At 35.7% G+C, this 26,123-nt stretch overlaps 1 protein-coding gene and 1 long non-coding RNA gene across 5 annotated transcripts in view; one reads left to right on the top strand and one right to left on the bottom strand.

Annotated features, from left to right (window-relative positions):
* kif26aa (kinesin family member 26Aa) overlaps window positions 1–26,123 on the bottom strand; it is a 159,201-nt gene that overhangs the window by 40,935 nt on the left and 92,143 nt on the right. For 2 of the 3 annotated variants that reach the window (XM_087298277.1, XM_087298278.1), the window contains exon 5: window positions 1,282–1,471. In XM_087298277.1, coding sequence (XP_087154403.1) covers window positions 1,282–1,471 — 190 coding nt within the window. Of the gene's footprint in view, window positions 1–1,281; window positions 1,472–7,385; window positions 8,110–26,123 lie in introns of those variants that run through there. The other variant, XM_087298279.1, reaches the window with a different exon arrangement.
* On the top strand, window positions 14,593–17,547 carry LOC147839355 (uncharacterized). Of its 2 annotated transcripts, XR_015518477.1 has the most exons (3): window positions 14,593–14,662; window positions 15,110–15,352; window positions 16,063–17,547. It is a non-coding gene; the product is annotated as an uncharacterized LOC147839355 (long non-coding RNA). The 2 variants fall into 2 exon arrangements; XR_015518478.1 differs by lacking the exon at window positions 15,110–15,352.

Genomic DNA, 26,123 nt, shown 5'->3' with positions numbered 1-26,123 from the left:
AATACATTACACGCACACACACACACACACACACACACACACACACACACACACACACACACACACACACACACACACACACACACACACACACACACACACACACACACACATCTGAGCTGTACTTTGACATTACCACACGTTTCCATTGCTTTGCCATCTTTGTTTGTTTATGTTGCTTGCTGACTATACTGACCATTCACCTTGTTTAATGACCATGACTCTGCATTGCCTGTATACATCTGTTGACCGTTGCCTTCGTGACCATACTTGTTATAAACTGCACAAGGATCCTAACCCCCGTTGTCCAGCATCCCTTCACATAACACTTTTATTATGTAATGTCATCTTTGTTTTGGAAAGCAAATTTATGATGTAATTTCCAAACTAAAATATTTGAAGCGCTCAAAGGCATGCTCTTGGTTTTTTATGTTGCCCAATGGTCACAAGCTATGCAGATAAATAAATACAGTAGCATACTGTTCAAGGGTTTTATTTTCCCTTTAGTTGTCATTAAAAAATCTGTGACTTTGATATTTTTAGTAAATCATTCGTGTTTATAATTTAATTAATGTAATAATTTATAATGGTATCACTTTTATTATTGTAAACTTAATGCTTAACAAATAATGAATTAACAGTTTTCTAATGGTTAATAAATGATTCATAGGGTGTAGTTTTTAAAGTGTTACCCATGAATCCCAAATATTGAAATCTATGTGTGTAATATGAATGGGGATGCTGACAACAGGATGCGGATCCAAATGCAGGTTTTATTAACAGGTTTGTCAGGCAAGAAATGGTCAACACAGGGGAAAACGGGTGTATTCAGGCAAATCCAGGGTCATGGTCATACAACAGGCAGATGGTCAAAAGGCAGGCAACAGACAGGGTAAAACAAAAAAAACAAAAACAGAGACAGGATTGTAGCATGTAAATATGAATGTTCTCCAGCGATCTATGAAGGTTAGATCGTTAGTAAACATGACAATGTGAAAAATTTGTCAAAAGTAATACAAGACTAATCTAAAAGTGCATTACCTGATCTGTGTAATCTTAATGATGCTTCTTACTTCAAATGTCATTGTAATTAGATATTATTAACAGACTACAACTTGTCTGTTGTACCAGCACTGATTAAATGGTATAAAATATCACGTTGGCATGGCTTCAAGATTACCTTGATCCTGCTCCATCTAAAAGCCTCTAAATCGGAACAATTCATAACGAACAAAAAAAATGATTACTTTTCAAATATTGGTAAAAATTACTTTAGCATACCTTTCCCATCCCAGGGCTGTCCTTAACCTTTGCCCCTGCCCTGAGGAGACACGGGGGTACAGCTGGGGGAGAGAGCTGCAGGGCGGCACTGAAGCCATCAGTGTAGAAGAACGGCTCTTCTGGGTCCGGAGGAGATGGCGGAAGTGGCTGAGGCTTCTTCCGTTTGGAGAGGTTCAGCTTCTGGGCAGCCCTGCATAACAGTGGCAAGCAGAAAGTTAGGCGAAAAGAAGTCACATGTTCATCCTGTATTGAACATGCTATTAAGTATATATTTTAAAAGATTATGAGCACATAAAAGTTATGTGTGGGATTTAATATACTTAAAATAAAAGCCTTTTTTATTTAAGAGTGAAAATAACTTACAACTACACGCACTATAAAGTTAGCAAATATTCCATCATTGCCCACACTACTGAGAGCAGCATTTAGATAAATAACTAAATGTGAAAAATACACATACCACTAAAAGAAGGTCAAATCAAACTATTACTGTATGCCATTGCCACAGACTAATGGTAGTTCAATTTTATTTATTTTTTTTTACCAGCCAAAGCAAAACAGATCGCAACTGTCTTGTGTGATGACTTAATCTAAAACATCTTTTCAACACTCAAAAAAAAAAAAAATGGTACAATGTTGTACCAAAGAAGGTACAAACCCTTGTCACTGGTGTGTATTGTACCTTAAGACAAAGAAACAAATTTAAAGAAACAAACCTTTAAGGACATGATTTGTACCACGGGAAACCAAAATGTACCTTTGGTTTTTAAAAAAACTTGCAGATACAATATTGTACCCTCATCAAAGGTACAAATCTGATCCAGTAAGGATACCACCACAGTGACAAGACACTTTGGGCCCTATCATACACCCGGCTATATATATATATATATATATATATATATATATATATATATATATATATATATATATATATATATATATATATATATATATATATATATATATATATATATATATATATATATATAATAAGGATATATACAGGAATGGATATAAATGTAAATGATTAAAATATTACAAAACATATTAATTTCTAGCCTACGTGAAGATTTAAAAACCACTGCCTTACTTTCTTCATCTCGGGAGGCTTTTTCAGTTCATTCAATTTGCTTTTGTATAATGTTGTTATTATGAGCAGTATTATTTATCATATCCATATTTATATTTGTTTTATTAAAAACAAGCTGAGATTTGTCCACCTGTCAAATTTTAGACCATATGGGGCATGGCAGGTGTTTTTGGAAATAACTGACCACACTTGGTTATTATTAATCATTTATTCGTTTGCTAAAAATTAGAACTGAATTTAGAAATGGTTTTGAAACAAATCTTTGCGCTTGACAAACGAAATGAATTATTTATAGGCTAATGTCTGTGCGTAAAGGTTTCCCTATCCACAAGAGCAAAAGCGAAAGTGAACTTACTTTACATCAAAATACGCTTACGGCGCGACGCAGCTGGCTCTTAAAGGGAATGGGAGATGAGGCTCTAATTGGTTTATTGTCAAAACACACCTATAACTCATTAAGAAAATAAACTCAACCCTTTTAGACCATGCGCCTTGGCGCAAAGCGGATTTTCCCGTCCTTAAATTAGCAAAAATGCATTCTGACACACCCTGAAAACGTTTGCGCCCTGCGTTTGCGCTCTGCGCATGGACCATCAAAACAGAGCCCATTGTGTCAAAAATGCTTACCAAACTTTTATTAAAAATGCCTTAAATGTTTAGCTTACAATACCTTTAGTTTTGTTTTACCAGTTGTTTTGCGTTTTGGAACATAATAATTCATGTTTATGAGTTTCTTTAAACATATACTTCTAAATGACGATTCACGTTTTAATATGGATATTATTCATAAGATCACTTTGCCTTTTTAATTATATTTATTTTCATAGATATTGTAATGAAGTAGTTGTTCAACAATTTTGTACCTTTTTATGGGAACAATATTTTTATTGTACCTTAAAAGGCACAGGTTGGTATCATAAGAGGTTTTTTCTGTACCATAAGGTAAAGTTTTTACAAAGGTACAAAACTGTTCCTTAAGGAAAATTATTTGTACCACCGTGTCCCTTTTTTCTGATAGTGTTCAGTAAAGAGAATATATTTTTTGTTGTTTATTTTGTTCTTTTGTTTTTGGATTACAGTTAGACTACAGTAGTACAATTACAGTATAACTGTCTACAAAGCCAAAAGTATGGATTTGGCTTCTAATTGACTTTTCAAATCTCTTGCCAATACGTTTTCAAATCATTTTTGGAAAGCCCACATGTTGATTTCAGACAGCAGCAAAAAGAAATGTCTGCAATATGCATTCAATGATCTATTCAGGATTTAAAAGTACCGCAAAACGAAGTAAAAAAAAAAAAAAGATTATCAGATATAACTAGGCCCACACAGAATCTGCGGATGCCAGGGATGATAGAGGGATAGAACTCTAAAATACGGGAGAATCCAAGAAAAACAGGAGGGTTGACAGGTATGTTTGAGATACTTGCTTTGTTTACCAAATAAGTGGATCGAATTGAATTTGCAATTTAAACATTACATAAATTATGTAATTATGTAATATGGTATTATTTTTTATTTTTATTTTTAAGTTTTTAGTAATGATACTCCAAAAATCATTCCGCATAAATCCACAGATTTTTTACAAAATTCTACACAGAAATAGCTAAAAATGTCTACAGATTCTGTCTGGCCCTAGATATGACCTGCAGATAACAGGGTAAACCAGTTTACCACTTGATAATGCAAATGACACAGAGGATAACCATCACTTATATTTGTGAATACAAAAAATTAAAAGAACAAACTAACCATGCACTTTAACAACTTTTAAAACCGATTTTTTGATAATAATAAACATAAATTGTATATTCCCCCAACCCACTTGAGAACCTGCTGTCTTCTTTGCAAAGCCACAAACTTTTTCACAAAATTTCTGTACTGTAATGTACTGAACTAACTTTACTTAATAAAATGCTTGTCAGGCAAAATGGAAGCAACAATAATAACACGACAGCAACAGGGAGTATATAATGTTGGAATTATCACTGGTAAGACCACTTGTCAATCAAACTCTGGACAAAGATGCAATTAAGCCACATTATAATGTTACAGCAAACAATAACATTCTCAACAACAGCATGCTTCTATCAGTTTGCGGCACATGCTTTTCTTGGACAGATGAAATCAATATATAAAGGTTTTGAACACCTTTGGGATGAACTGGAACAGTGAGTCAGAACTCATCATCAGCCAACAGCAGTGTCTGACCTCACTTCTGTGAAACCCAGCATACAGCATCTAGTGTAAAGCCATCCCAGAGGAGCACAACCTTTTAGGAAGGACAGGATCCCTATTAATAAGTGCTCAACAAGCACATATTGCTGGGGTGTTTGGATGTCTGTGTGCTTTGGGCCATACATGTGTGCTAATGGTAAAAAAAAATGCAGCTGTGTGTGTTTTCCAGTTCACATTCATGTCTTTCAGCCTGTTAGCATGCAAGGTAGAAGGGCTTGAGGAGAAAAGCTCGAGCTCATTAAATGCCTCACTCTTCCTCACATCCTTTCTCTCTCTCTCTCCCACCAACTCCTTCAGCACAGGCTCTTCAGGGGTGAAAAATCACAGAGAACACTGTGTAATTACAGCCTCCATGAAGGACACAAGAGGAGGCCCCCACAGGAAATGTGCATGCACTGTGCATTAAAAGGTGTGAGTGGATGGGTCTGCAAACACACACAGATTACAGTAAGAAATTAACACTGCGCTTCATAATCTTCTGCATGTTAAAATGGGGGGACAGACAATAACATTATGTAAATTTACTGCCATTACATGTCTCTAGCCAGCTGTGAAACCATATGCATTATTTTTCTGTACGCATAAACAATTACAATTATTAATAGAGACAAAAATATCAAATATTTTTTTAATATAAAAATATACTTTGATTGGTAGGAAACTAACAAAACTAAAAAACTAAAAACAAACTCAATTAAAATGGGGCAGAAACCACTATTAAGTAATAATTTGGGGGTTAATGGCTAAAGAATAATAGCTAAAGAAAAATGGCTAAAGAAAAATAGCTGAAGAATAACTGCAAATTTAAAATCTATGAAACAAAGAACATTTATTTAATTAAAACAATGCAAAATATACTTTGCATATATTATATTTAATTTATGTAAAAAGATAAAAAATTTGGAAAAGTAAAAAAATAAATGAGATGAGAAAAAATAGATGAGACTCTACGTATATACACTTATGGCACATTACTACATATACTAATGTACAATTCTAATAATACAATCAATTCCATTCAAATGTCAACCTTGCCATAAAACATACAAAATAGCAAAACCTTTTTTTGCATCTTACAGTGCTTTAAAAATACTCCAATATGTCTCTGTTAATGTATTTAAACAATTATATTTCATTTACCAAAATCACATAAGTGCCAATTTCACATCTGTCACATCCATAATGGAGAGATGTCACATCCATAACCAAGCTTTTACCTCATAAATGCAAAAAAAAAAAAAAAAGTCAAATAACATAAAACCAATAATTTTGGAAAAAAGCGAATTATATCCTTCTTAATTTTGATTTTGAAGGTAACTATATTTAGGTTTAGAAATATATGAAAAATATCTTGTAAAATTTTATTTACTGTCATCATGGCAAAGATGAAATAAATCAGTTATTAGAAATGAGTTATTAAAACTATTATGTTTAGAAATGTTTTGAAAAAAATCTGCTCTACATTAAACAGAAATTAGGGAAAAAATTAAACAGGAGGGCTAATAATTCAGGGGGGTTAATAATTCTGACTTCAACTGTAAATATCTAAACAAACACACCCACACACACAAACACACATACAGCAAGGAAATAAGCAGCATATTACTTAGTTACCAAAGCCAATTTTTATTCTCATCTGGCATTTAACAAGTGTTAATTTTGGACCCTGGGTGTGAATGAAAGAGATGAACCGAGAGAGAGAAAAAGAAGAGCTCGTAATAGGGGACATAACCGGTTCCAAAAAAATACTTGAGTGAGAGGAGGAGGGATTTATTAATGTTAACCCACCTATAGAGACAAAGCCTCTTCTCCGCCTCCTTCTCCACACACACACACACACCTATTCAAACACTCACACTCATCCAGTGCCTCCTCTAACATAAAGAGCAGACCCACACCCACACGTGAAGCAGAGAGCTGCAATCACTGCGTCTGCGTGAGCGACAAATGCTTTACAAGCTTCCTATGAAGCACAGCACAGTCACAAACACACACATAAAAGATTGAGATATCAGACAGAAGCGAAGAGAGGTGAGTGACCAGAGTGGGAGAAAAGCAGCATGGTAGAGTGAGCGCGATACGCAAGGCTGGGTTTGATCCAGATGCACCCACCTGTTAAATCTCCATGCCCTGCAGTGAACAGTCTCCCTCGGGGTTATCTCTAATTTTAATGCAGGTGAGCTTTCAGGGTTGCAAGTTGCAACCGAGAGCAAACCAATGTAACTGTAGACAGTAAAACACTTTTGCAACCTTAATGATGGAGTGAACAATGGAGCTGCACATTAGAGGAGCAATTCAGTTAAATTAAAACTATATTAGCCATCATCTTAAACAAAACACACCGAATCAATCAGTACATACTAAACATCTGTACATATTTTTAATGGTGTTTTTCTAAGTTCACTCAGTATTGTTTTAGACCCCACTGACTTTTATAGTATGGACAAAAGCATTTAAAGCATCTTTGAAAATATCTTGAATCTATTTTCATTCTGTATTTTGTTCTCAAAGTCCTCACTGATCCACTGTAGGATTTTGCTGGACATTTTTAAAATTAGCTGATATTCAATAAAGCGTGATAATGAACATGCACAAAAGAAAGTCACACAGTATTGGACTGCATTGATGCTTGCTGAGCACATGATGACAAAATTGACATCTTATCCAAAGCTGTTCTAGGACTAATATTGAGAGCACCAGTTGAACCACAAACCCAGACGATTGCATTATTAAAAAAAAAAAAACTTGAAAGAGTCGACTACAGTATACTCACAGTTCTCTCCAATCCATTATCTCAGTTCAGAGGTCATACCAGCACAGCGGTGAGAAAAGCAGCTTTTTAACTTGTTCATTCCAGACCCCGGTAAGAGCACTCCACGGTTGCCGGCACATGTGAGAGCAAGGCGGGGCGGGTGCGCGGGGCGGGCAGGAGACTGGGGGCTAGAGGAGTCTGCTGGAGGACGGGGCGATGTGATTACTGTCACTGTCATCAGGGGTCCATTCATGCAAATTCCCAGACGAAGAAGTGGATACAGGTGCGACGAGAGGAGAGGGGTGAGAAGCAGATGTCAGAAACGAGCATGATGACCCCTAAAAGTTTTCTGCAGCAAAGACGAGTTCCAGCAGTGAAGCATCTTCTTTATTTCCACATATCCAAAGGGTCAACTTCCCAAAGTTCCTCCTGTCAGAAGGTGATGGGTTTGTATCCCAAAGCTGTGATCAACTTTTCATCTCTCTTTTCCAGGTTTCCTCCAAGGTATCCCTCACACCTCTGCATTGAGGCTGGGCGGGGGCATGGCATCCCTCTCTGCTGCGCTCCTTCCCACCACTTTCCCAATGATGGAACTCCCAGGGAAAGCAGTAGAAATGGCAAATCCCCTGGGATGATGATGGGGGGAAAAAAAAGAGTGGAATCCTGCTTGTGCTGTTGCTGGGAAACCCTGGCAGAAGTCCAGCGGTCCTCTCCGTCTACTCTCAGCGTCTCTCTTCCTCAATCTGGGGAGTTGCTCTCACCTTCTCACTCTCGCTCTGCTGCACTCACTCTCTCACTTTCTCCTCAGCCCAGCCCCCTTCCCATTCTCCTCCCAGACAGAGTGTCAGTACACAGCTGCTGTGCAAAGCGCCACTGATAGCAGCATGCTCCTCACACACACACACACACACGTGCGCGCACACGCACATTCTCTCTTTCAATCACACCAACACACTTCACTGACGTGCAAAGCATGCACTTTCACACACACTGGCATGAATACTTCATGAGTGTCGAGGAGCCCCCTTTACTCGATCTGCTGGACTTCAAAGAGACTGAGTTAGTGTGTGTGAAACAGGAGCAAGGAAACACGGTATAATAAGTGTCTTCCTGCTCATACACATGTGTCAGTCTGTTTCCTATTATTAACATAACAAAAAAGAGACCAAAGAGCTCAGTAAACCTGAGAAGAATGATATTGTGACAGTTGAGTGATTATTAAAAAGGAAGGGTTGTTCAAAATCTTACAAATCAGTCAGTGGGGTCTAAATTTCAATACTGAACTGACTGAAACTGGATAAAAACAGAATTCTGTAGAGCTTTTTTTATACACTTTCAGAAATAAACGTTAATTACAAACGCTTTTCAAACATTTGTACCTAAAGAGTTCACAAAGGGGATGTTTATCCTCTGCAAAGTCCCATTAAGGCAAGTCATTTCACTTGGCGGTCATCTTTGATACGCCTCTCGGGCAGTATGCTCTGGCATTTTGTCTGAATGGGGAAACATTAAATACTCCAAAACTGTTCCAAGCTTACATTACATATTAGGAATCACTAATACAACTAAACAACAACTGTATCAAGTTTTGTTTCTAAACGTCCAAATCAAACAAAATCTGCATTTTTTTCAGGTTGCTCAAGCTAATCAAAACGAACAAGATCATGACACCAACCTCAGTAATAGCTGTTCTACACATTATCATTCTTTGAATAACGCTTTGTCAGACCACACTGGTCTTTAGAAGTAGTTAACAACTTGGTTTTGATGGTGAATCTCCTCCAGTTACTCTTCGTTTACAAGTTTGTGGGCATTAAAGTAATTGCTGCTGTCATGTGATGTGTGTTTGACAGGACGGACTGTCACGTTCATTTCATATAGATTACAAAACCAAAAAACTTTTGTTTTTAAGTATAGTTGGTTCGTTTAAAAGTACAGATTTCAAGCTTCATTTGAATATATTTTTTTGTGTCTGTGAAGCAGGTATTCACTGAAATTCCAGTGTGTTTATTGACCACAAAACTATGCGAGTGACATGTCTTGTGTATTCTATGGTCTTTGGTCCACAGAGTGTGTAAACAACAAGTCTATAATGGTAAAATACAGTACACTCAAACTAATAACCAGACACGTAGTTCCAGTTTTTCCTCTACTCTTACTTCAAGTACAAAAGTCTACCTTTTGAAAAAGTAGTGTCCCATTGACAACTTTTTTATCTTGATTTCTGAGAGTGTAATCAAAATGGTTCCACAATTGACAAATTCTGCAGCTTTGACAGTTATTTAACTGAATTTAGCTGAATCAAACTGAATAACATTCCCTTGTTATATCCGAGGAGCTAAATTAGAACTATTTTTATAACTCAAATGGGAACTGTGAAATTGAACAAAATCCAAATGACCCAAACTGAAAAACATTACTGCCTACTGTAGAGCTGTGATATAGCAGAAATTGGCATAATAATTGACCAATTTTTAAACATTGGAACTGAATTAAATCAACATTAAACTGACTCAAGCTGAATAACTACACTATTGCTGACAGAGATGCTGACAGATTAATTAAACTTATTTCATTTTTGATGAACTTCAAATTGTCACTGAACTGAAATAACACTTAAATGACTTGACCTGAAAAATGAAGCATTGTGTTTCTTTGCTGTATGACTCATGCCTGATGAAGTTGGCTTCATTTGTTTTCCCCTTTTTAAGACTGTAAAGCTGCCCTTAATAGTTAAGTCAATGAATAAAGTCAGTAAACTAATGCACAAATATCTTCTTTTGTCTTTTACACACTGAAAAAAAATATTCAAAGATGATTTCTTGGATTTACGATTTTGTTTTTAAGTTAAGTGGTTGTAAACAATTTATTTCGACTGAATTTAAACAAACAAAATAAGTTGAATATTACTAAATTTAATTTGTTTGTTTAATATCAACAAATATAAATTATTTGCAACCATTTTGCAGACATCATGTTTTCAGTGCAGAACATATAATATCAATCAAGTTTAGAAAAGCCCAATGGTGTACACTGTCATTTTAGGGTTGAACCGTTCCTTTTAGGACGGTGATCAGCAAAATCTAAATAAGAGCTGGTTAGATGGAGGGATGGCAGCACTGATGGATAAATCAATGGAGCAAGATAAAACAAACAGGTGAGCTGCGAGATGGTAATGAGAACATTAGCCCGCAAGCAAAGCTACAGACCTCCTGCTTTCACAAATAGTCAGAAAACAATGCTGTTAACTATTAACCAGGCAGACCCTGCCTCTAGGTGACCGGGGAGAGGAAGAATGCCAATTAATATGTAATATTTATGTGTTTGTGTGTGTGTGTGTGGGATGATAATGAATTGGTGAATAAGGTAGAGTGAAAGAAGAGAGATGTTGTGCTACAGCAGAAAGTATGACATATAGCCTTGCAGGACTTTGTCCAGTAGTAGATTCACCTGCTCTGCGGTGCCGTTCCCTCAACAATATGTAATACAGCCATTGGTCAAGCTGACACAATGCAGTAAACTCAGACAGATGCAGGTGATAAGAGTCTGTTTTAGTGTCTTGCCAAACTCAAATCCCCTCCAAACTAACTCCTAAGAAAAGAGTGTTTTTGTCTTATCTGTTGAGAAAAGATGTGACAAGGTTTAAATTTCAATTGCAGTGCATTTTATTTCTAGTGTTTTATTTATTCTATTGTGAAGCAGCCCATTCATAAGACGAGTTTGCCTCTGACAAATAGTTTGGCTTGTGAAAATGGATGCTACATACAAAAATGAAACCAGAACGAATGTTAATTTGTGAAAACAATGCATGAATAATCAGAGCACAAGAGAGGCAAGTTATTACATTTTAGGAATATAATTTGCATCAATAAATCATTCACAATAAGACCACATGCATACTTTACAAAAATTCAGTGTCTTTAAACTAAGTCTTCCAGGCTGCAATTATATCTTTAAATCATTACATGGCTTAGCTCCCCCATACCTCTGTAACTGACTAATTCATAACATTCTTGTCACTGTGATCCTCTGACTGGCAGATCATTGATGAGGGCAGATCATTCAGTGTCGTTGCACCTACAGTAAGTTCTGGAACTCTCTCTCACACACACACACACACTCACTCATCTCTCCTCTTTATTATTAATATTTCAGAATTAAAATCTTTTCTCAAAAAGAAAATGTTATAATAATTGAGTTCTGTATCTGCGGCATCTGATTCAGTTTTTGCAATTTTTTCACCTTGTCTTTGTAATTGCTTTTAAGTTAGCCTGCCCTTTTTGTCTAACTTTATTGTTTTCTTATTGTTATTGAGCACCAGAAAGGATGTACAGTAAAGGAATAATAATAATAATAATAATTAATATTTAGTAGTAGTAGTGTATTACTTCTAATACTATATGATCAAAAACACACTAAAGTTATTAAAGCAATTAAAATAATTGTTTTCAGTTTCAATTTACAACATTTTTTCTTCAGTTTTCATGGTCATTTTGAAACATTTTTATACACTGATTTGAAGTGCACTAAACATTTATAATTAAAGTTTTCAAACTGCTGTGTGCTGCTTAAGATGTTTATGGCAACTGTGAGTTTCTTTAGAAATAAGAAAAAGAACAGCATGTATTTGTAACATTATACGTTAATTAAAGACATTATATATGTCTTTACTGACGTATACTGACTTTTTATCAAATAAACGTGCCACAGCTGATTAATAGTATTGATTTCTTTTATAAAACAAATCTTACTGACCCCAACTGTTCAAGAAGTATAGTGCACACACATTAAAAGGGTAAATAAGTCAATCTGGCATCTTGCCCACTTGTGTCAATGTATGTCAAGCAAGAGTCACCTGGTTATTAGCTGAGACAGCCTTTAGGTTACTTAAGGATAATTTGTCACCAGCCTCTCTAATCCCCCTGCAGCCTGTCTTGAAGCTCATTATGTGACTAGACGTCTAACATATCTTTATTTGCCCTTCATTCCTCTCATTGCTTTGTTCTCCCTGAATGAGTTAAATATTTAAGAAAGTCCAGTGTAAACCATGGCAGCAGGTAAATCTAAAACTCTGACCACTGAAAAATTGCAGGTGTCTTCAATTCTGTTGAGCTGTCTGAGGTTTCTGCAGCTGGAAGAAAAATAGATAAAAACTCTCTGACCCAAAACAAAGCTTATCATCAATATGGCAGTTTTTTCTTGAAAAACAGAATTTCATTTTGACAGTAATAGCTTAAAATCGCAGGCTTGGATAAAAGACTTTTTCTATAAAAGGAAATCTTTCTAAAGGATTTCTTTCCTTCTTTTACAACCTTCTCCTATAACCTTCAAAATTTCAAGGCTTTTAAGCTGAGTCTTTGTCAAGTCAGCATTAGAATTTGCCTTGACAAACTTAAACAGGCTTTCTCAGTATGAATATTTTCTTACAAGTATTTGCAGTTGTCAGAGATCATGTATAACAGAATTTCCCTGTGAGTCTGTAACTGAAACCACAGTTAACAAGTTTATGTTATACTGTGGGGGGTGGGGGAGTCCAGCTTTTTGATACAAGTTATATTTTAAATAAGCTTATGACAGTATCATATTTTCTTGTTATTAATCGATCAACCTTTTATCATGGTACAGTATATGGGATTATCACATTATTGACTTAAGCTGAGAAACAATTACTTTCCAACAGTGATTCTCGCAACCCAGGCATATTCTAAAACGTACCCCTGTATACATTTCTGAAGAGTGCTAAATATGTTTCAGGAGTGACGTTTTTAGCTGTTTTTGTTTTCGCGAATCCACTAGTGGCCGCTGTGTACACTTTTTCAAATCTCAAATTTCTCTAGCGAGTGCCATTCTTGCCTTTTGTTTTCAAGTAAATCCATCAGAAGCCGCTGTCGACTGACTAACTGACTTACCCTCCTCCTTACCTAAACCCAGCCAATAGTGTTTTCAAAAGCATCCCATAACGTTAAACAACCCAAAAACAACCCATAACGTTAATTTTAAAGACGAAATGCAGTCATACATACTTCTGGCAACATAATATGCGATCTCCAGGAATGTATATAGGGTTTTGTTTTCAAAATGAGCCTACAGTATGTTGGTAGCTTAACCATGTTTCTAGAGGACCACCAGCTCTGCACATTCTCCATGTCTCCTCAACCAAATACACCTGATTCAAATCATCAGCTTATTAGCAGAGACTGAAAGACATCCAAAACATGCAGTGTTGGTGGTCCTTCAGGAACATGGGTGAGAAACACTGCTTTAACAGGTATAATAGTAAAATATACACAATTTATTGTTTTATGTTGAAAGTACACAAATGTTTTAACCAAAAGGCTTATAAAGTACAATAGGTGGCACTTTATTTAAAAAATTATCATTACAGTATGTTTTTCATGAATAAAAATCAACACTTAAAAAACAATTACAGTTACTCTGCTGTTATACCTTAATAGACACTCCACAATGCATTGCATTAACTATGAACTCCATGTAATAAAATGATTATGATGTTTGACTAAATTTATCACATTATTAGGCATTAAATACAAGACATTAGCATCATATAAGGTTAACGGTCACACTTTACAATAAGGTGCATTAGTTAACGTTAAGTAATGCATTTACTAACATGAACAAACAATGAACAATACATTCACTAAAGTATTTATTCATGTTAATACACGTTAGTTAATGAAAATACAGTTGTTCATTGTTAGTTCATGTTAACTCATGGTGCATTAACTAAAGTTAACAAGCATGGACTTAAATGTTAATAATTCATTAGTAAATGTTTAGTTATAATTAATAAATGCTGTACAAGTGTTGTTTATTAGTTCATGTTAGTAAATGCATTAACTAATGAACCTTATTGTAAAGTGTTACCAGGTTAAAAATGCTTTTGTGTTTTTAATCAAGACTTATGTTAATTGGAGCCCTATTGCACAGTGTTAATCTAGCCATATAAGATTTTCTATCAATATTTCAGTGTGTACACTGAAAAAAATGATTCTGACCCCTTGTAAATGTTACATGTTTTTATCTGGTTAATTTCACTGATTTTAATGTGTTATTTAATCCTACTTATTTTTTATTATTAATTTTCAAATTCACTGCTTTTGTTTAAAACAAGTTAATTTCATTCAATTAAAAGTAATTAGAAAAAAATACGTTTCATTTAATTTCCATATACTATCCGGTCTGCGCATGTGCAGACACTTTTTTTCCTGAAGGGGCCAAGGCGGGGAGATTGAACGTGATGCACTCATTTGAATGCTGCATCCAGCTCTGCATTTTCGGTAAGTAATCAATATATAATCATTGGTGTGTTACTTAAACAGGGTTCTGTTTACACTTTTAAACATTTTATAGAAAAATGTGTTTAGCTAATGCTAAATTGGTATGTTTTTATATCAATTAACGTTACATTAAATTAAATTACAACTAAGGTGTCAGCGATTAGCTTAACTACGTGAGTTGTGTAAGGTTAGTACGTTACGTTAGACTGGCCAAGCCTAACATTACATAACGTTATTCCTGACTGGCTGTAAGCATTTCTTCTAATCTTGTCAATGTGTTAACATTAGAACAAAATAGACCTGTGAAATCATGTTGGTAAAATGTGGTTAATGTGCACTGGCGGCAAGAATTTATGTTTCTACATAAACATAATGGCAGGCATAAGTTACGTTGGGTACCTGAATTTATCGTTTCTTTAAAAGTTTGTATTTTTTTTACACCCGTAGACCCGCCCCTGCTCTGACGCTGACTGGCTCCGACCGATCGTGACGTCGCTCCACTTGCGCAAACCTAACCAAAGAGCTTCTTTGACCTAACCAACGATTGCAACGAACACTAGCCAATCAGAGGCAGGTCTTCGCGGAATGCGCGTAGGAAAAGTAAACAAGCTTCTCTTTCGTGGCAGCTGCATGGGTCGCAGTCCTCGTGGACTGTCTCCGACTCGCCTTATCAGAGTTTAAAACGTAAAGGTGGGGGTGAAAGTAGATGTAGTAGAAGCATTCAAATGTTTCATAACTAAATTGCAGATTTGCAGATGACACGAGAGGACCAGCTAGTACGACCACAGCCGATAGTCCAGTGAAAGACCAGGGTTTAGCTAGCAGGTTGATGTTGTTCAACTTTGTTTCTGCTCTAACGTTAAACACAAAGACCAATTATGTTGGCATTGCATTTATTGCTCCCAAATTTTAAACTAATACTTTTAGGATAGAAGTGGAACATGACAAATCCAAATACTAATAGAGTTAGTGATATGGCATGAAGACAGAATAAATAATTAATTAATTTTAATTAAATTAACAAATTCTTGACTTGTTGACTCAGTTATAATATCTCACAATGTACTTAGTAGTAGTAGGCTTGTGGACTGCATTGCGAAGAAATTTTTCTGTTTCTGATTTCACAAACAGTTTATAATAAATCGCCATATAATATGATCTGACACATTGTAAATAACCTTACACAATTATTTATTCTAAATCACTGTACATTTGTTTATATTTCATGCATTGTTGGTTTGTTAATTCACATGAACCTTTACTTAACTGACAAAAATATTTTCAATGGTTTTACTGACCAGTGTAATTATGTATTGTAAATATAAAGAAATTTAGAATTTGCAGGTCATTAAAATCTATTACATAAATTCATGTTTTTCTTATATTCTACAAATATACAGGACATTGAAGGAGATGGCATCCAGAGAGACCTGCAGAATTCCACCATGGGCGTATATGTCATCAACAAGGAGGGTGGAGAAATTGGAGCACATGATGACATTTATGTTGAAGGAGAAATCATTCTGGACAACATTGGATCTGTAGCCCAAGCATCTGCAATGATGCTGGGAGTCATCTATGTATTGAACTTGGCCTACCCCAAAGAGCTGAAATACTCTTATGAATTCATTCAAAATGTGCTCTTGAAAATGGATGGAGAAAGACTTTCCCCCAAAGTCCTTGGACTAAAGAACAAAATCATTGCTGGACTGTAGGATTTCTTCAGCCGCTCATGTAAACGCTGCTAAGCTGCATTTTTAAATCTGGTTTGGGAGGCGATAGAAAACATATAGTATGATGTAAAATGCAGCCCTAGAAAATGTTTCAAACTGAAAACAAAGTGAGTGGTGGACTGTAATACATAGCCACTGGTGTGAACATTTAAAGTTGTCATTGGATTTAGTGGAATATTCACCTGAAATAAAAATTGCAATCCTGTAAATAGGCCAGGTTTCTATCCACACTCAGCACAAAAAGTATCCATCCATCCATTAACGCCATATGAATTTTAGAAGTTAAGCGCTTTGAGATAAACAGTTGATGATGTCTGCACCATTAAGGCATTGCATAAGAAGAGGACACAATGAGATGACGTCATTAAAAGAGCTCCAGTCAAAGTTCAAACAATGGGGAACCATGTGTAAAACATGAAATTATGACAATTCTTGTTAGTTTCATGTGAGAATGTTACAGCCTCCTCATTGCTTCACACAGATGTGATGTTTTCATTTGACACTATTTTTATTTTTTTTAGAGTAGCTTAAGCTTCAGTGGACATTTAAGTCACGTTTCATTTTATTTAGTAAGTCTGTTTCCATATTTATACACCAACTTTTTCACCTCAGCCAAACATAAAATCTATTTTGTTATATAACAATCTTTTTTTTAATTAGTATTTTTTTAATGTAACTACAGTTTTTTGTAATTTCAGCATCAGGTCCTCAGTGTGCACTGTGTTGCAGCTGTGGACAGTTCTTGTACTATAGTATTTTTTGTTCTGTATAGTACTGGTGTATTTTGTTACTTGTATATGTTTTGTTGTGTGTTAAAAGGCTTCCCTCCAAAGTTCTCCTGTGTGTGTATGTATACAGCCACTATTGTGAATATTTAAAGCTGCACTAATGATGTTTTGGAATATTGACTCAATGTAAGTTTGCAGTTAAATATAATCTCATGCAAGTTATTCAGTGTTCGCTGTCTTCCAGCTAATCTGGTGCACTTGTTTTGTTACGAATGGTACAATGTATTTTATGTTAATGGATGATATACTGCATTTTGTTATAAGAAAACAATTTGAGAAATGATTACTGAGTTACATTACTGCCATTCTTTGAGAGAGCAAAAATATCTCTTGGATCACAAAAATAAAGTTAGAGTTGAAAATATTGGGTTTGCTTTATTTGTCTAAATATTAATGAAAGATACAATAGATTAAAAAAAAAATATTGGATTAAAATTAATTTTAATATGTAGAAATTAAACGATTAAATTGATCTGGTTGCACAAGTAATTTGAGTTAATTCTACTCAAAATAGTTTAGCTAAAATTATGAATATAATTAATCTGAAATTACTGAAAGAGATTAATAAACTCAATGTATAAAATATAAGTAGAACCACTTTATAAAATATAAGTAAACTCAACTTAAAAAATATAAATTCACTTAACTTAAAAAATATATCTGGATTTAGATAAAATTATTTTGTGCAACCCCTTGACGTAATAAAATTAAGTAAATTCAACATAACATTTTTTTCAGTGTAGTAGGCCAGGTTAACATGTAAAAATAATGATGTTTCAGCTATTAATCTAACCAATTACGTCTTCAAGTATTTGGTGCAATCTTGTTAAGCACTGCAAACACAATGTGAATATTCTGAATGTAAATATATTAACACACTATATCGATTGACTGAATAACAGCATATGTCTAATTTCAAATATGTACAACACGGGGAAGACTTCAAATTAATTATGAGACTTTAAGAACAAAATACACAATAAAGGTTTCTACTTCATTAACTTAAAACCTGATGAATTCTGCTTTTGAAATGATGACAGGATAACTCAATTAACATACAGATAATTTTGACTGGCAAATAATAATTATTCATATTTTGCTAGGGTCAGTAACCAATAAATGGCCGTTTCACACTTTTCTTCAAATACATAAAAAACTAAATCAACCATCTTAAAATATTTCCATTTACTGTTTTAAAAAAAGAAAATTCATTTTGGAATTTGCTAAAGATCACATGTAACAGTGTTATTACATTTGTATTATTATTGTAGCCAGGGGTGTGACACTGGCAACGGAGGTGCGAATCCAAATACAGGTTTATTGGGGAAGTCAGGCAAGCAATGGTCAACACAGGCAAACAGATGTAAACAGGTAATCCAGAAACATTGTCAAAGTCACAGGCAAGTGGTCAGAATAAACAGATAAACTAGGTAATCAAAACACGGCAAAACAAGACAAAGGAAACGCGTTTTAATGTCACTTTAGTGTTAACTTGAGTGTTTCAAAGTGAGCTGTATATATGTGTGTGTAATCACTACTTGAGCAGCATCAGCTGTGAGTTTGCAATCAGTAAGGATCAGGAACCGGTTGTGTGTGTGTGTGTGTGTGTGTGTGTGTGTGTGTGTGTGTGTGTGTGTGTGTGTGTGTGTGTGTGTGTGTGTGTGTGTGTTGGATCACTGGTTCTTGTAGTCCATTTACCAGCATATTTGTAGTCCTATGTGAGTGTGAATTATATTGTTATAGTATTATTTAGTTTAAATTCACTTTTATAGTGAAAAAATAATACTTAAGAAAATGTATATAGATATAGTATGTAAAAATGTGAAAAAAGAGCATGTACAAATTAATACATGACAATGCTTTACCATAAACATTTCATAATTAAAATATTTCCCTTTTAAAATTACTTAACAAAAGAGACCAAACAATTATTTGAGTGAAAAATGTTTCAAAAGTAAATCCTACACCACTTTTTTGTCTAAACTGTGCTGGAAGCATTGTTACTAGATGATCTAGTACTAAATTATACTTTCATTTCCCTTCATGATGCTTTTGCAACTGAACAAGTAATCCAATATGTCTTTTCCCCTTTAAATCTTACTGAATACACTTACATTGTTAAATTATGGAAACACACTCAATGGCTTATAGAATCTCTTTCATTCCCACTATATTCCCTGGGATAATATCAGCATGAATCCACTGATTCATATATGACACGCCATTGAGAGCCTTGGATGCCTATGGCTAGAAAAAGATCAGCTTAAAGGGCACCGGAGCTCAATAATTGCTGTGAAATTTAAATGGTGTACCCAAAACACCACGACATCACTCAACACCTTCCACTGCCATTTCCGACACCTGTGTTACCTGCTGAGCCGCCATGTTCACACTCATTCGCCTCTTTGTCTTAATATTGTCTGGCAGCTGCTTTGAGCTCCCGTCATTATTGACTTGGGTATTTGTGAATTGCGCACCGCGACCTTGCCCTGAGGGACACGTGATGCTTTTGTCATGTAATGCCAGGAGGCATTGCTTTCAGAAATAATGGGGAGGCTTTTTCAACAGCATGCTAGCACATCTGAGTTTGTTAGCGATTATTAGCATGCACTTGTTTTGATTCAATCTGGCAGAACATATTCAGCTTGCTGGAAGAGCGTGAATGCAACAAAGAGGAACTAGAAGCCACTATAGGAGCTGATTCCATTCAATATTGTGGCCAACAACAGGTTGAGTAGTTGTTGGAGGAGCAACCGGGGCTCAGCTGCTTCAAGGACATGATCGAAACCCTGAATTCCCCCCCCTTTTTTAGATATAATATGGAGAAAAGGGGATTCAGTGGGTGGGGTGGAGGCTCAGCCCCCTTCATTTTTTTCAAAGGAATACTGGCCGACTGAAAACATCAAATAATCCAGCTCAGAGACTCAAGGATCGGCTCTGTCAATATCTGTCTGCCCTGTGTGCTTTATTGTATTTCCTCCTTTCTTTTGAATGACAATAAAGGTTCTTCTACTGTACTTGAAAAAAAAACACTTGAAAGGTGGTGAAAATGCAAAAAAAAAAAAAAAAAAAAGTGTGGGGTGGAGGGGGGGTGTTAGGGTTCAAAATGAAAAGCAGGTAATCTCTGGTGATCTTATTAGCATTCATTTATGATGACACAGGGTGTGAAGAGAGGCAGGTTTAAGGGGATATTTCAAAATGATTAGAGGGCATGAAGTAAAAAAATATACAGAAAGCAAGACAAAAAGAAGGTCACATGATTTTTAGTTGAAATAAAAAAAATATGTAAATGACATGCTGGTTTTTATTTTAAAGGGACAGGTTGCAGAAAATTATGACTTTTTTTCATGAAACACAAAAGGGCGAGAGGGCAGTTTGAGCTCGGGTAGATCTCGATAAACTCCCCGACTTATTCCTGGTTAATAGGATGGCGAGATGTACGCTCGCTAAGAACTTGCTATGGTATTAATTTGGTATGTTCAATTTATTTTTTGCATGTTTTTGGACTGTGGGAGCAAACCGGAAAACCCGGGGAAACCCATGCGAGCACAGGGAGAACGAGCAAACTTAATAGGGACTTTAACCAGAGACATTGTTGCTGTGAGGCAACAGTGCTTATCACTGGGCCACTGTGTTGCCCTTCTGGAAAGGAGGAGGAGGAGGGACGGTTCTTCTAGACGAAGATACTGAGATGAGAAAACTCTGGTTATTTATAGTGAGTTTGGAACCAATTGATTGATGAATTAATCGGGACCAGCAGTGAACAGTCATAAGCGATCCTCGAATTTAGATTACAAATAAACTTCACTCAGATGATTTCTTGTTCTAGCAGGGTTACTTTAAGTTTAGCTGAGCATAATGAATTGAATTTGATTTAAACATTAGCAAATAGTTAAAAAAAAAAGAGTTTTGATAATTTCCTATTTAAAGATTAAGTATTCTGTATTATTGTGTAACAACAACAATGACAGATAAATAAAAGTGACTATTTTTAGGCAAATATTAATAGGAATTATACTCTCATTCTGGCGTTAGTCAAGAACCTCTGCAGCTTAACTGTGGCTGCACCAGGCAGAGTGATTTAGATCACCCAAAACTGAAAATATTGTCCTCATTTACTCATCCTTCACAAACGTTTCTTTTTTCAGTTGAATGCAAAAAGTCAACCACTGACCTCCATGGTAGTTTTTTCCTACTATAGGTGTCAGGAGAAGCACTTTAGCAACGAGACCAGCAGCAATGTAAGGATTACCAATTTGTAAAGTTCTTTAAAATATCTTCTTATGTGTTCAACATAAAAATAATTTTTTTCATAAAAAGAAAGGTTTTGGAACCCCTTCAGGATGAGTAAATGTACAGTTATGGGTGAATTATCCCTTTAAAAAAGTAACCCTTGAAACAGAAAGCACAGAAAGTACATTGCTGTAAATAATTCATAACATTATCTTCTTGATTCTTAAAAAAATTATTTCTCATCCAGTACTGTTTTGCCTTTTAAAAGTTGACCTGGAAAATCAGGTGCATTTGTTACCAGTATATCTTCCTTTTTTCTTTTTTTTTCTCTCAATCTCAGAGCCTGTGCTGAGATGTTTCTACTGTTGCTTCAACTGACATCTCTCTGTATTTCTCTATCTCTGTCAGCTGTTTCCCGAGTGTCACAGTTCGACACACTCACAGACTGATGTTTAATTACCACTTAGACAGCATCACCTACATGACTATACATACAAATACACTCTCTCACAAACACACTCACACACACACAGCTGTGTGAGTACAGCAGTGACAGGCAGCGTTGGTGCTCAAAGCACCCGAGAATACTCTCTCTCTCTGTAAATAGCATTTTAACCAGACTTCATGTCATGAGCTACTTACTCTGAGGAAACGAGGGATGCAGAAGGAGTGAGAGCGCAAGACAAAACAAGGCTGAAGTAACACGGATGACAGCGAGTGATTGTAGAGAGAACACAAGCAAAAATAGAATGATGGGGAAAAGACAGAAAACGTGAGCTGTTTCTCATCACACTTTAACAATTACTTATTCAGCTCCATCTCTGCAAATAAACTGGGTCACAGGCTGCAACTTTGGCCCAGAATAATCAACACAGGCAGCCAGACCGAGGACATGGCTATTTGCCAAACAACAAAACACACTTGACCTGAGGAACACAAGCCATCACTCGACCTGCACACAGACACAATATACAATACAATCAGAATGATGACAAGGGGCAAGAATGAGGTGTCCAGATGCTTTCATAAAAATGTATTGCATAACACACAGTGCTCCCACAGTAAGAACAGTGCAAGTATGAAAACAATGTTTTTGTTCTGATGGTGAAGGGAAACAATGCGTTGTGTAATTATCCAAGCATCTTTAGCAAAATAAGTAGGCTGAAAGGGTTAGTTCAATAAAAATTATATGATCAATTACTCAACCTCATGTTGTACCAAACCCCTGAGACCTTCATGTTCATTATCTTTAAAACCCAAACTTGTTTCTGAGTTAATAAGCCAGTAGCAAGACACAAATAATGTAGTGCACAGCATTATGAATGTGCACCCTTTACTCACACTGAGGAGAAGAACTGTTATTTTTGTTTTATGTGCACACAAAAGTATTCAACCCAGGCTCATTCTGAAAACGTACCTCTATATACATTTCTGGGAATCATCAAATACATCTCAGGAGGTATGTTTTATTTTTTGCAGTTTTTGTTTTTGCGAATCCATGAGTGGCTTCTGTGTACCCTTTTTGAGATCTTGAATTTCTCTGGCGAGTGCCATTCGCACCTACTCTTCTCTCGTAAATCCACCACAGGCTGCTGTTTGCTGCTTGACTGATTGAAAGACGGACTGATTGATTTTAAAAAGCACAGATTGACCCATCCACCCACTTCCCTAAACCCAACAGACAAATTTAAAAAGCAATTCAGAAAAAGAATAGCCCTCGTCTGATTTTTACCATGTTTTACCACATTTTTACCCTGTTATTTACTTGTTTATTTTATTTTTTGCCTTCTGTTTTTGTCTTACCTGATGTTCTTCACCGAACTTGAACCCTGTTGTTGTGGTCATCTCCTTTCTGCATCTTAAGTCCACTGACCTACATGGTGAGCAAACTGTACATTCTGATAACACCCGGAAAACTGTCCATGCGGAGGTAAGCGGTCAGCTGTTAAGCGCAAAAAGCAATGGTGGTATACCACCCCGTAGCATTCATTTTAAAAATGAAATGCAGCCATACATACTTCTGGCTCCATAATTCACGATTTCCAGAAATGTATATACGGTTATGTTTTCAGAATGAGCCTATATTGCAAGTATTCTTGTAGCTTGACATCACAGAATCATCACTGATTGAACCCTTTAAGGCATATAGTCTGTTTTGAGGGTGTTTTTAGTATTTTTTCTAGACTTTGAAACATACAGGATCGTTGGTCAACAGATGACCTTTTCAGCCACAGCAAGAGATTTGGTACAAAGTTTGCATCTTTAAAATGTCACTTACACATTCAAAACAAAAGCCTGTACCCTTCCTACTAAATTTTGACAGCTGTAACCTTTTTTTCTCATAATTGTTGCTGTTCTATAATTTTCATCAAATTGTTTTCCACAAAGTATATGTTTTTTGTTAAAGTGCCTGAGCTATTTTAGTTGTAACAACAAACAATTATTTTTTAAATAATAAATGTTACATTATTTCTGAAAAATTGCATGTTCTTAATTTGTCCTTTAAATATTAACCTAAATATTGGTTATTAGTAGGCCCACACAGAATCTGCACATGATTTCCGCAGATTTGTAGCCCATCATTATTAATTGTTGTATAATAACAATAATATAATAAAGTTAATTTGATTTATTTACAATACAGTTTGTAAAGTAATATGTCCTGTCTTTTAGTAGAGATATTATATAAGAGACTTGCTTTGTTTACCAAATAAGTGGATTTAATTGGATTTGGAAACATTAAATAAAAATGTATTATTTTTTTATTTCATATATTACGTTTTTTGTTATGAGACTCCTAAAATCATTCTGCATAAATCCGCAGATTTCTTACAAAATAGCAAAAAATGTCAGCAGATTCTGTTTGGCCTAGCTATTGAAATACACAGCCTTAGCTCGTGGGATAACCCTAGCAATCCATTTAAAGGACCTAATAGCAGCACAAACATGCCATAGCTCAGCCCTAAAATATCCTTTAACTTTAGGGTTTGGATTTCTTGCAATCAAATAATTTACCCTAGCAACTGTAGTTTTATCATACAAAGTACTACTAAAAATTGTCTTTAAAAATGTGCATGTCTAATTGTGAATACATATTCATATAAAAATTTCAGAGAAAAAAAATGTGTATTATTTTTGGAGGTTCATTCTAAGTTCAGCTGACTCAAAAACAAAACAAAAAACAAAGGCTATACCCACACACAGTAAGAGAGAAATTACTTGGTAAAATGAATAATAGCAACCACATTCAATCTCACCGTCAGTAAAGCATAATGCAAAGGGATAAACAAAACAGAGAGAATAACAAGTGTGGAGACTGGTAGTAAACAATGTCAGTTCACACAACAGCAGCTTTGTATTTACACTGCCGTGCAGTAGTAAATCCTGTTGCCCAGAATTTCGTATTGAAGCTTCAATGCACAATCGCAACTAATTTACATGCGAGCTTTTGTTTTTTAGGAAGTTTTGCAGGTTGTAACTTTTCCTTCCCACAATAAGCTGACACATTTCTACAAAGTGCATATATAGTATCGCACACAAAGAGAAAGGGGTTATTGTCAAACCTAAAAGCTTGTGTTTAAAGAGCTTGTTAAAAGCAGAACTGTGTGTTCTGCCACATCAGTTACATGATGCATTTTCCAGCGTCTGCATTTATTACGAGCACTTTCAGTCAGGGCAAACAGGTGTCAGCTCTGTTGTTCTCTGACGATTATGCATTTCAGCACAGCAGTCAGCAGCACAATAATGCGGTGCATGACTCCGGCAGATAATACACACTCAGCGTGCCGATGAAAGCCTACGGAAAAGCACATGAGAGAGACCCTCGGCCACAAAGCGACATCAAAGCCACAGAGAGACGCTCCCCATCTACGGGAATAGAGAAGCCACTCTGCTTTTATCTGTAAATCTTTAAAGGCAAGATTACAGCTGGCCTTCAGTCGTAAAAACCCACTTGTTCCTGGTACTTGCTTTTTTGCACACCTCAGCAGCATGCATGATGTGAAGTATATCACACACACAATAAACGACACGTATATGTTTGCTATAAAACATATCACTGATCTGCTGAGATCCTAAAGGTCACGAGGTTGTTGATTGCAGGCGATGAGTGTAAATATCTCTCTATCAAAAGGCCTGAGTGCTCAACACTTCGCTTAAGGTTATGCTGTGCCATGTCAGAAAATATAAGAAATAAACATCCTAATACCAGAAACCTCTGAGGCAAACCTGTGGGTAAATATGCGAGCGTCTACATCTGTTTTTACTCTCCCTCTGGCGTGTTTACTAGACTGCCGCTTTCAAACAGATGAGAGGATTGGAAACTGTCACAACAACCTGAGCTGTAAGGAAAACAGCTAAGGCTAAAGGTCACAGAAGTTGCAGAAGACTTCAGTCTTGCTAAATTTAAAGCCTTGATTCGCTGACACAAGGAATTGAATTGCCAATAGGAGAACACAAAAAGTCTACTTCTTGATAAAATTAAAGGTGCAGGATTGTAGGATTGTAGTCCAAATGCAAAATATTGCAGATAGTTTTTTTCACCCGGCCCCTCTGCCTCTAAGGCAACCAAGCCTTATATTTTATGCTTCTTAGCTAATGTTTACATTTGTAATATTTGCATTATTTGCAAATTAAAACCATGTATGTATATATTAATAACACTGAATCCGGGTCTAATGTCCTCTGGAGTGTACATATTTAGAGGTG

The sequence above is a fragment of the Danio rerio genome, chromosome 20 (assembly GCF_052040795.2).
Source record: "Danio rerio strain M-AB ecotype USA chromosome 20, GRCz13ab, whole genome shotgun sequence".
NCBI lineage: Eukaryota > Metazoa > Chordata > Actinopteri > Cypriniformes > Danionidae > Danio > Danio rerio.
This window is presented reverse-complemented; position numbering and strand designations above follow the sequence as displayed.